This window comes from Mytilus californianus, unplaced genomic scaffold (genome assembly GCF_021869535.1).
Source record: "Mytilus californianus isolate M0D057914Y unplaced genomic scaffold, xbMytCali1.0.p SCAF_4, whole genome shotgun sequence".
NCBI classification, from domain to species: Eukaryota; Metazoa; Mollusca; class Bivalvia; order Mytilida; family Mytilidae; genus Mytilus; species Mytilus californianus.
Genome location: NW_026262690.1, coordinates 24739084 through 24751824, shown reverse-complemented (window position 1 = coordinate 24751824; position 12741 = coordinate 24739084). Strand labels below are relative to the sequence as shown.

The 12741-nt window shown below is 30.5% G+C and overlaps 1 protein-coding gene across 1 annotated transcript; it reads left to right on the top strand.

The window, feature by feature from the left end:
• On the top strand, positions 1–12741 carry LOC127737760 (agmatinase, mitochondrial-like). The gene is made up of 8 exons (XM_052248663.1): positions 1–182; positions 3920–4045; positions 5311–5495; positions 5915–6012; positions 7475–7577; positions 8610–8754; positions 10028–10122; positions 11305–12741. Exons 1-8 carry the CDS (start codon positions 14–16, stop codon positions 11401–11403), a joined length of 1020 nt encoding a protein of 339 aa, XP_052104623.1. The 5' UTR covers positions 1–13; the 3' UTR covers positions 11404–12741.

Genomic DNA, 12741 nt, shown 5'->3' with positions numbered 1-12741 from the left:
GTTAACAGTTAACATGGGGTTAAAAATTAGGCCATTGGTTTCTGCTCTGAGAGTAAATTCGCGTCTATTTTCAACATGCAAGCGTTCAAGCCAATTCAACGAACCTCTCTCCGGTCACAGTATGGCCAGAGCAGGAGGAATTGCATCCATGATGCGACTGCCAGTGCAGGAAACAGCAAATGGTATAAATCGTGGAAGATGATGAATCGGGTTCCTTCGCCATTAATCACGTTCGCCCTAACGCGTTCGCCCTGGGTCCATTCGCCCCGATTTGGATTTTAAATGATTTCATGTTGTATAGTGGTGTAATAGTGTCACGAAATAGAAGTTCCTTCATAATATAAGTTCCAAGTGGAAGAGATATTCTGTAATATTATTTCCACTGGAAAAAATATTACCAGTATTTGTTCCTTAAGGATTAAGGGTATATAATATTTGTTCCAGGAACAGATATTATGACATTGTTTAGAACAAAGTTTCCAGTGGAATTTCTGTTAGCCGGAACACACATACGTTGTCAATGTATTATATGAATAGCGTATGTATTGCCCAAAGTTAAAATGTGTCGAAAATTTCAATAAAGGGTCAAACGTAAATGTGTTTTGCACACTGAAAATACAATATATAAATTTTTGTTGTATAGCTGCTGCCAGATAATTATATTTCTTTTTGTATTTTGAACTGAAGTCTACTGGAAAACAAAGTAATTCAGACACAATTTCACACTTTTTTTATACCAATGAGTGTGATATAGAACTAAATTAATGTCATTTAACAGTCCTCAAGCTTTTATAATGGTATGACCAGAGACATATAATACAGTAGTATATGTCTCTGGTATGACTATGTTTGAAAAATATGATATCTATTAAAATTTAATACCCTTAAGTTCCTCTTATATTTATATTTTAAATGAAACCTCACAAAAATGTTATTTTCATAATTAAAACCCCAAGGAAAATTGATACACTCACCTGCTCACTCACACAGCAATCAATGGTATCATAGACATATTAATTATATCTAATTAACATTTTCAATTACATGCACTCATGATCAACAGTCATTAAATTTAATAAAAATTCAAATCAAATGTAACAATGTCAATGAAAAGCTAATCATTGCTCAGAGATATATTTTTTTTTCAACTATAAGATATATCATGCATATGTATTTTCTTTAATATACACATGTATTTACCTAATAAATACCTGCATAGGTACATAAAAACCATTAAAATTGAATTGGTTGACCATAATGACAGATGGCAATGGATATGTTCCAATTGTTGTAACCACAATCCCCTTTTGACCCTGAATGTGACCTACTGAATTAGACTTATCACTGGGTTTGTACTAACATGAGCAACACGACAGGTGCCACATTTGGAGCAGTATTTGCTTACCCTTTCGGAGCTCCTGAAATCACACCCCTGGTTTTTGGTGGGGTTCCTGTTGCTCAGTCTTTGGTTTTCTATGTTGTGTTTTGTATACATGTATACTGTTGTTTGTCTGTTGGTCTTTTTCTTTTATAGCCATGGCATTGTCAGTTTATATTCAACTTATGAGTTTGAATGTCCCTTTGGTATCTTTTGACTCTCTTTTATTTAAGGATGTCCTGAAATGGAATCATGGAGTTCTTACAAATTTTGGGAATAAACATTTAAGGTTGATCAGGTGTCTTTTTCTGAGCATCCCTTCTAGGCATGTAGCAAAAATATTTTACCAAGCATCATTCAAATATACAACAGAAACAACTAAAACTTGAAGTTTTAAGATTAAACTACTATATCAAAAAAATTAAGTGCCGTTAAGTGTATTTAAAATTTAATGAGTATTTCTGAAATGCAATTCTATCGTTTAATGTTTCCTCAATATGGAAAAATCAAGTTTCTTCTACAGAAGTTTAAGAAAATCTATCATCAAACATTTTGGACACCCTGCTACCTTTAATATCCTGAAATTAGATTGTTGAGGTCCTTAAATCTATATTATGAAGCTACCTGTACGAAATGGGACGCCCGTAAATGACACGGAAACCAGGCGTAGAAATCATACTTTATCAGGGCGTCATTGTAGTGTTTAGGGAATGCATGTCCAGGCGTCAACCAGGCGTAAACCAGGCGGAAACCAAGCGTAACTGAGGCGGAAACCAGGCGTAAAATTAGGCGTAATATTTAAATGAGTACGCCTGGTCCACAGAAAACCAGGCGTTATATGCAAATGAGTACGCCTGGTCAATAAAAAAAGCAGGCGTAATATCCTTACATAATACTACACTTATTTTAAATCAGTGTATTACCCTAGCTGTGTACTTTTGTGTATTTGATACAAACTTCTGTACTATTGCTTAAATTTCTCATTTTTTGACATGAAACTTGAAATATTAACCATTAATTGATGAAGCTATATAGATAAATACATATTAGACAGACACTGGCTCAAATAAGTTTAAGTTTAAATTAGAATTATGACAATTAATTCTTACTGAAATAAAACCAGCATTTTAACTAAGTTTTTTTTTTAAATTAATGTCATTTGAACCAAAATATCAATGATAATACTGCAATTTAACTTAATGTGAAAGATTTTAATGTTATCATCCAAGGATGAAGGTTTTCAGAATTCAAAATTACTGTTAAAAAATAAAACTTAGTTACTCACATAATTATCTTTTACCATGTATATTACTTTCCTTTTATTTCACAATTTTCATTAATCAATTTGATTCCATAATTCCAATTTCAAATTCTTCCAAAAAGCACAAAACAAGCTTAATTATCCCTGAATATATAAAGCTGCCATAAGTCCAACTCTTGCAAAATAATACCAAGGAGCCAAATTTTGAAAAAAAAATCCCATGATCCTTTATCAACAATGCATTATGGGTATTATGATTTACGCCATACCAACAGTTTTACGCCCGTAGGAAAATTTACGCCTTGCTTATTTCAATTTACGCCAGGTTTACCATATTTTCTACGCCCGTAAGGTCTACAAATTTACGTTTCCTGTTCCCTTACGCCTGGATCTGGACACGTAACTACCACTTACGCCTGGTTTACGCCAGATTTCCAGGCGTTATACGCCTTATAATTTCGTACGGGTACATAAGTGTTAAGGATATCCTGAAATATTTATTGACCTCCTGAAATAAAGACTGATTACTTGTGGAGGTCGTGCAATGTTTCAGGATATCCGGGAATGGAATTATTGAGGTCCTCAAATATATCAGGATATCCTGAAATAGACATGATAGAAGCTCAATCCTCAATGACTTATCTTTAGCCTGAATTGGAATTATGGAGGTCCTGAAATCTTTCATGAGCTCCTTACATACAATAATTTTGACTAATAAGTTTATTGTATTTCTAGTTATATTACATTTGTAGTAACTATGAGTGGAAAATATGTAAACAAAAATACCAAACTTGAAGTTAAATTCAAAAAGGGGGAAGTCCATAAGACCTGACAAAACCAAATGCTGGACTATTTCAACTAACTGGAATTTCAACTGTCATATTCCTTTCTTTGTACATAAAAACCATTTACCAAAGAAAATGGTTGGTGAAACCTGTTTTTTTTAGGTGCTTATCGCTCTGTTGTCTTGACAATATTATGAGAGCAACCCAAACAAACATTATCATGATAATTGGTTAACATGACAATTATTGAGTAAACATACATAAAAAATATACAACACAACTATACATTAAAAAATAAAAACAAACATACAATTAAATTAAAAAAGACATTATATTGTCAGCAATTTGAATTACAATCAACAGTCATTAAAATGAATTAAAATAAAGATAAATGTAACAATGAAGACGGTCATTGCTTGAAACTAAGCCATTAATGTTGATGAGTTTTGAATTTTTAAAAATTAAAGTTTACATATGTTTCCTTTTCTCTTACAGGCCTACATGCATGTTTTGTTGGAGTACCATTGGATATTGGGACGTCCAATAGATCTGGCACCAGATATGGACCTAGACAAATCAGAGCAGAATCTGCTTTAATTAGGAAATGTAACAATGCAACAGGTTAGAAGCGTAACTGTCTCTTTGCAAGCACACATTAAAAAAAAACACACTTTGTAATGCTGGCACATGTTATAGAGTACTATACACAATGGGTTTTGCTCTTTGTTGCTTGTTTATGCTGACCTTTAGTTACTAACATCCATGTCCTTTGATCTCTGTTGGATAGTTGTCTTATCAGCAATCATACCAAATCTCCTTATTTTACATTTATCTTGCAAAGAGAAATAATTCTTTCAATTTTCAATAAAATGCATTGAAGCTAAAAGTAGACATTTGTTAACTTTTCAGGGATGTATTAAATACCCAAAATATTTTATTTTTTCCCTAGTTGTTCCATTGACTACTGCTTATTATCTAACAGATTTTATTAATGTATTGCATTTGATTTTGTCAATGTTTGTGAGGAGGTAACATGAAGATTTTACTGTCCTGAATTTAATTTTCAATAACCAAATTTATAAGTTAACAATGAAATCAGGTATCTGTGACAGGATAATCTTAAAATTTATACCTGTAAGGCCTCAATTGGAATCTGTATTTTAGTGTTATGCCGGAATTAACTTAATTATTTTCTTTTTCAAATTGCTGGAAATTTGGTGACTATTTTGTTAATGCCGATTTTAAACTTGGCCTAATATGTAAATGTTGGTATTTTGATCTGTTGCAAATTGAATTTTTGGATATTTGTGACAGTTGATCAAGTTTAATGAATGCCAATACTGGTATCTCCATTCTAATGCAATTGAACGAAACAATCCATTTTATTTTGGTGAAAACGTCTCATTAAATATTGAACATTCCATGAAATGTTTATTCAGTCTTTAGCACATAAACTGTTTGACATCATACATATAAGTTTGTATTTGGTATCAAACATAAAAACCAAAAATTTTTAGACTTTATGTAATTGCTTCAGCAGAATGGAATTGAATTTGAAAAAAGAAGATTTCAAGGTGAAAATGAGATTTTTTTTATTTTTGAAAAATCACATACCAATAAAAAAACGGGATTCAAAATGGCATTGAACCAATGCTCAAAAGAATTTTTTTTCCTGAAAACTAGTGAGAAAAGTATTCAGATTTTATGTTTGAATATTTATGCATTCAACTCTTCCCCAGGTATTTTGGGAAAATTGAAGTGAAAAGGTAGAAAAGGATACAGAGTTAAAAGCTTGATGAAGATTAAGTAGGAGAACTGAAAGCTAAAATACAGCTAGTAAAATGGTAGATTCTAAATATTGTAAACATTTTTTCTATCTGTTTTAGGAGCATCACCATTTGATTCTTTCCAAGTTGCAGATGTAGGTGATGTCAACATTAACTTATACAATTTACCCAAAGCATGTGAAGACATAAGAAAACATTTTTTGAAGATCATCAATACAGGATGTATTCCTTTAGCTCTTGGTGGAGATCACACAATGACTTATCCTATTCTACAGGCTATTAAGGTATTGTGTTAACTACAAGATTTTTTATGTTCTTAGGCATATTAGATATGGCATAGGCTTGAATTGTTTTTTTTATTGCTATATTTTGATTTTTAAATCATATCAGGTCATTACTGATTAATTAACATCACAAGAAAGCTTATCAAATTCAATAAAAAAGAATTGGGGGGGTGGGTGGATAATACAGTCTCTAAGAATCATGCTATTTATGATTAATGATAAAATTCCTTGGATAGTATAGAATTATTAAAAATAGAAAAAAATTGATTTTATTGAAAAATATATAAAGAAGTCAATTTAAAAACCAAATTTTTCATATGATAGTAAATTGGTTGTATGCATGAAATTCAGAGTTATTTTTGTCATCTATTGATGTTAAACTGGAATTAATTTTCCTTTTAAAATTTATACTGTAACAGGAGAAACATGGACCAGTTGGAATGGTACACATCGATGCTCACTCTGATACAAACGATGTTATGTTGGGTGAAAAGATTGCTCATGGTACACCATTTAGGTATGTAGAAATTTAAAATGGTTAACTCTCTAATGATTCTACATACAGATAGTACCTCATGGTACACCCTTTAGGTATGTAGAAATTTAAAATGGTTAACACTCTAATGATTCTACATACAGATAGTACCTCATGGTACACCCTTTAGGTATGTAGAAATTTAAAATGGTTAACTCTCTAATGATTCTACATACAGATAGTACCTCATGGTACACCGTTTAGGTATGTAGAAATTTAAAATGATTAACTCTCTAATGATTCTACATACAGATAGTACCTCATGGTACACCCTTTAGGTATGTAGAAATTTAAAATGGTTAACTCTCTAATGATTCTACATACAGATATTACCTCATGGTACACCGTTTAGGTATGTAGAAATTTAAAATGGTTAACTCTCTAATGATTCTACATACAGATAGTACCTCATGGTACACCGTTTAGGTATGTAGAAATTTAAAATGGTTAACTCTCTAATGATTCTACATACAGATAGTACCTCATGGTACACCCTTTAGGTATGTAGAAATTTAAAATGGTTAACTCTCTGATGATTCTACATACAGATAGTACCTCATGGTACACCCTTTAGGTATGTAGAAATTTAAAATGGTTAACTCTCTGATGATTCTACATACAGATAGTACCCTAGAGAGCCAAATGGGTTATTTTCATCACTTGGGGTCTGTTTTCCATCATCATCATATGTTAGCTTTTACAAAAATCTTACAGACTGAAACTAAACTTAGCCACAATCAGCATTGGGGTATCTTGTTGCATATATATGTTGAAATATTTCCAATGATCTTTCCTGCAACCAACACGGCTTTTTGTTTTTTGGCCAAAAAGTATAGAAGATAGAAAGAAATTCTAAACAGTGAAAACGATCAGCAAGATTTGATCAGCAAATAGGTCAACATAGCCAAAATAGTCAGTCTTCCTCTTATATAAGTTACTGCCCTTCAATGATGATTGTTACCCCTTTTTGTGTTTTTGGAAAAATCAATGGTCGATATTTGTTTTAGAGAAACTAAGCAGAAAAAATAATCAGTAGTACAAGATCAACAAAAAAGAGATTTAGTCATGAATTATATTTCATTCTATAGAACATCTAGGTCATTTTGTCTCTGGTGGATATAGTTATCTCACTGGCAATCATACCACATCTGTTCTACATAATGTTGGAGAGTGGCCATTGTTGAAGATGCCCTTTAATCGAGATGAGTGACACATGCTCGTTAGAGCTTAAATATTAACAAAGAAGGTTACAAAAGTAACAGAGCATGGTTTTCGTATATTGATTAAAATTATTCAACAAATTATTTTCTGCCATTTATGATGATTAGAGTGCTATTTATTATTTTAAGTTAATGGAGCCAATGATTTAAATAGGGCAAACTTTTGTAATCTTGGATCACATTTGTATTTATTTTATATCAACAATTTTAACCTTGATTGACAGGCGTGCAATAGAAGAAGGATGTTTAGATGGTAAAAGAGTGATCCAGATTGGATTAAGGGGGAGTGGTTATAGTACCTCGGATTATGATTGGGCTAAACAACAGGTAAAGCAGGTTTATTTTACTTTATTTTTTAAATTCTGGAGGATAAAAATACTAAATTGTTGTTAGCAAGATTAAAGTAAATTTATTATGCTGTCTGTCAGTACATTAACCAGTGTCAAAGACATATGGGTTACTTGCTTTCATTTAAAAAAAACTCCATGAGCAAATACCATGAATACTGATGACACAATGCTATTTTACAATCCTGTTGTGTTTTTCATTTGCTCAAAACTTTATGCTGTTATTGGGATTGATAAAGGTAAGCTCGCTTTAAAATTTAAAGATTTTATGGTTGTCCTTCCAAGAGTGTACATTTAAATATCAGATTTAAGTCAACTTTTCATGTGCTGCAAACTAACTGGAGTATCCTTGGATCGACTTACCTGAAAAATTACACAATTGTTGTAAGCTAACTAATGATTTTGAAGATTTTCTAATGATATGTCATTCCAGAAATATGGGACTTTAACCTTCAGATTCAAGCAGTTTTTCACATGTAACACACTTGGAGCAAACTAAGATCAATTTACTACAAACAATATTATCTTGTTAAAATTTTTGAAAGGTTTGGTAAGAAACTGTATACTCTTTTTTGGATTTGTGAAAGTACTGGTAAGCTCCCTTTCAATTTTGAAAATTTTACAATTTATCATTTTAAAGTTATTGGAAATTAACCGTCAAAATTCAGGCCAATTTTATACACTTAAAAATATCTTCTGCAAGTTTTTCTTTAGGGTCATTTTACTGACCTCTGATAAAATGCCTTCTACAATATTCCCTATGAACACAACAGACATCTCATGCATTTCTGGTGCAGCTGTTCACCTAACAAATTTGACCATTGACATCCAAACAGTTGCAATGATATGTGTCTAGTCTATACATTATGTCACTCTTTAAAATAATATATGAAATTAATTAAACTAAATGTAGGACATACAGGATTTAGCACTCAATTAGATGGTATCTGTAGGATTTAAGAACATTTTTGCAACAACAACTGTATAATAAGACATTTGTTTATGTTTTCAGGGTTTCCGCTGTGTGCAGGCTCATGAATGTTGGTATAAATCATTGACACCTCTGATGGAAGAGGTACGACAAATGATGGGAGATAAGCCTGTTTATATATCATTTGATATTGATGGACTAGATCCCTGCTATGCTCCAGGAACAGGTCAGTATTAGTGCTCTAGGTTGAATATATTGAATTATAATCCTCCTTTCACATTTCCATTTTCCCCTGTATGTTGTTGAGATGATGAATCAATATATACCTATCTCCATTCAATAAATAACCACTTGACATTTAGCAGCTATCCAGAATTATACTTTAATCTATAAAAATGGCATAGATAGAAAAAAAAATATCATATGCATAAAAGAGCTCAAAATCTTAACTGAAACTTAACACAATACTTGGTCCTAATGAAGGCTTGAAAGTTATAGAAGATAGAATTCTAAGGTCAATTGAGATCACAGGGTAAATTTTTATTAGTTCAAAAGTGGTTTAGTTGTGTATTCAGTTGTCATCAATCAGTTAACACTTGGTAATTGTGACATAATACTCAATATTTATACTATCTTCGATTTATTTAACAAAATTATATGAATAATTTTTATTGAAATAAAATTAAAAGATGGAGATGAATATTGCAGTATAGCATAACCTCAAACTGACATGGTATTAGTCATCTGGAGACTCTTAATCTATAATCACAGTGGAACTATGTTTAGCCTGTCAATTTATGATGATATCAAAGTTTGATGATTTTAAGTATTTTGAATGGAGAGTCAACCAAATGGAAGAGGAATTCAGGAGGACAATATATCTAGAAAATTTCATTGGAATTAACTAGTATAATGATTATAGTTATGTCAATAATCTGTCAGGATGGACATTTCAGTTAAGTTTTTATGACTTAGATAAAGTAAAATGTCATTCATTGGATACTTTGAGTATTCATGTATTGACATTATTTTTGACTCCCTCAGTCTATTTACCAATACCATAATTGACCCTGTAATTAGGGATCCATTTGCATGAGTTGTTTCCATAAGAAGGAACATGAAATTTTAGTGGAAAAAGCAAATTTATCTGTGTGTAGTGTATATATCTGTAACCTTTTTAAATCTTGTAATGACATTTGATCTTTTGTATAGCTAAAAACTATAGATATAGATAGTTTTTTTTTTTTCATTAAGAATTGATTAAAATGCCTATATATCACTTTCAATTTATCATGCTTTGACTTTGCATCTGCTAATTTTGTCGAGTTTAGAACCAGTCTACAATTATCCAAGGGAAACAGGTCCAGTTGTAAGTGTGTAAAAACAGAAACAAATCATTAATTAGTAACACATTAAACTAAGGAAGCAATGAACTACCAGAAGTTAGGAACATAGTACAGTACATGTTATTTTACAATGTATGGTTTTATTTGTTTTAGGTACTCCAGAAGTAGGTGGATTAACTGTCATACAAGGTCTAGAAATTCTCAGAGGTTGTAGAGGTTTGAATGTAATTGGAGGAGATTTAGTGGAGGTAACTAAGTTAAGGTCATAAAACAGATAGAAATGACTATGTCACAGATTTTGCTTGCAACATAGACACATTGTAATTAAAATTCAAATAAAATAATATTGAATGACTCTTTATTTAAGAAAGAAAATATCACTTAATAAATTTGGTGCTTCTGGAGTTCTTGTCAGGATTTACCTCCACTAGGAGTATTTAAAAAAAATTGGAAATCAGGGATGCATTAAAATGAGGAGCTTTATGAACAAAAGGGAATTAAACATTTTTACTTTATTAAAACCAATGTCATACTGCTAGATAAATTTCTGTTTTTATGATGTACAATTTCTGTCAGGGAAATAGTTTCTGTATTGAATATTCAGCATTAAAAGAGTAATATATGAATGTTAAAAGGCTAAACAAATTTGAAATAAGCATGACTTTGTAAAGCTTTATACAAAGTATTATCTTGCTAAGATTTTCCACTGGGGAAAAAAGAAATAGAAATATTACTATGTAAAATAATTAAGCTCATTTTATTACTACTATACCAATTGAACAGAAACTTTCTAGTATCAACACATTAATTAAAAATTGATTGCTAAGAACGGAATGATGATTTTATGAGGGTTTTTAAGAATGTATACTGATTTTACATGCTTTCAGATTCTATACAAATGTGTTCCTCATTTGAACAAAATATTAAATGTTTCGGAAAATAAAGGAGATAAAAAAATATTTTTTTTTTAAATCTAATCTTCTAAATTTGTATGCAAAATCTGATAAAATTTGACTGATTTAATCCTATGATTGATCTGGTATAAACATTGGAAAATAGGTATTTGTGTATTGGTATGCATCATTTCAGTATTAAGATCTCAGCAGTTGGAAAAATAATTATGATAGATTACCCAAATTGGGGAAAAAACATTAAATAGTCTTTGTTTACAAATATTGTCTTTCCATCATTTAAGGACAACATATTTTTCTGATTTCAAGTAAATCTTTCATAGTTGTTGTCTTCATCCACCAATAAAATCTGACCAGCACAATAGTTCTGAAAGTTGCATTACACACCAACAATCAATCAATCAATCAAATCCATTTGTAGTAGTTACATGCAAAATTGTATAAATATCAGAGACTGCTAATTGATATACTCCCTAGCTTAATATAGAATTTGAACTTGTTTCTTTATTTTTATTATAGGTGTCACCTCCATATGATACAACAGGTACTACAGCTTTGGTTGGAGCCAATATGTTGTTTGAAATGTTGTGTGTTCTTCCAGGTGTCATATATAAGTAAAAATATAGTAGGAAACCTGATATTGCAGTAGCCATTTATGAAATTTTTGTGCCATACTTATCAGGAACTATGAATCACAGCTTCCGCAGAGCATGCTTTACTATATGACATGTGCTTTATTATGCCTCGTCAACTTCCCACTTATTTCAACATCAGATATTAGCCTGCTATTTTTGGGAAAAAAAAATTTATAAGGGTTTTAAAAATTATTATAATTTCATTGCTCATATTAAACAAAATTTAAGCAGAACAGTTATGATCTCTTAAAAAAAATAGAACCAACATCTTATATTGGGATTTAAAATCAAAAGATCGAAGATGAAAGTATCATATAGTTTGAAACAAACAAATGTTATTCCTTTTTCAGTGCAAATTTCATAAAGTTTTATTCTATAAGTGGCTGTATATGTTGCAGCTGGTAATTTTAGTGTACTTTTTAATTGGCATTTTCTTTTCTTGTTTTGTTGTATGTAGTTGTGCAATAGTTTTGGAATATAAAAAAAATACAGTTATAGTATTTTGATTAAAAAAGAGAACCTTTTCATATAAACAGAGAATATTTATATATTTTTATATTTACATATACAATGTAGTACTTTAGATGCTATGTAATTTTTTAAATGAGTAAACAGAGAATGAAAGTAATCTAGAATGTTTAGTCTCTGAATTCAGAATATTGATACATTTTGTAAAAACATTGAATCAATTAAACTTGGTTTTGTTGTAGTAATTACTAATATTATTTGAGGGAATTTAATGTTTTCTATGTTCACTATTAGTTCATTTAAACAGATTTTGTTAAATATCATTATTTGTTATGTTCAAAGAAATGATTTTTCTATAGTCTTGGACTCTTGGGTATATTTTGTTGAAGCATTTAACATTTTACATAGGAATTCACTGTTTACATCAACATTTGAAGCCTTAATGTCTATTGTTTTAATACTTCCAGTTAAAGATAAAAAAAGACACAAAAGAAGCAAACAATGATACTGTGTATAATGTCTAGATTTTGTGAGACAGTGAAATAATACAACATGGTTTATAGATTGAAGAATTCTCTACTGATTTGATAACATGTTACCGATTTGATAAATGTCACTGCATTTGTAGCCAAAGTTATGGTAACCATGCATTACTGTAAAATGTTTAGTCAGTCAATATATACTTTATGATGTACAATTTCATATACAAATGTACATGTATGCAATAATGGTTAGTTCTCATATTTTTTTTTTCGTAGTAATTTATATTGATCCATTTTATTTGGACATTTATTGCATTTATAATTGTTACTTATACCATATTTACAAATGAATTAAATCATTTTATAAAAAA

Bases quoted from the DNA above. Each gene is read 5' to 3' on its own strand.
- LOC127737760 (XM_052248663.1), top strand. From the start codon at position 14: ATGGGGTTAAAAATTAGGCCATTGGTTTCTGCTCTGAGAGTAAATTCG. The intron at 4,046-5,310 runs GTTAGAAGCGTA...TATCTGTTTTAG, and splicing joins GAAATGTAACAATGCAACAG to GAGCATCACCATTTGATTCT. The intron at 10,123-11,304 runs GTAACTAAGTTA...TTTTTATTATAG, and splicing joins TTGGAGGAGATTTAGTGGAG to GTGTCACCTCCATATGATAC.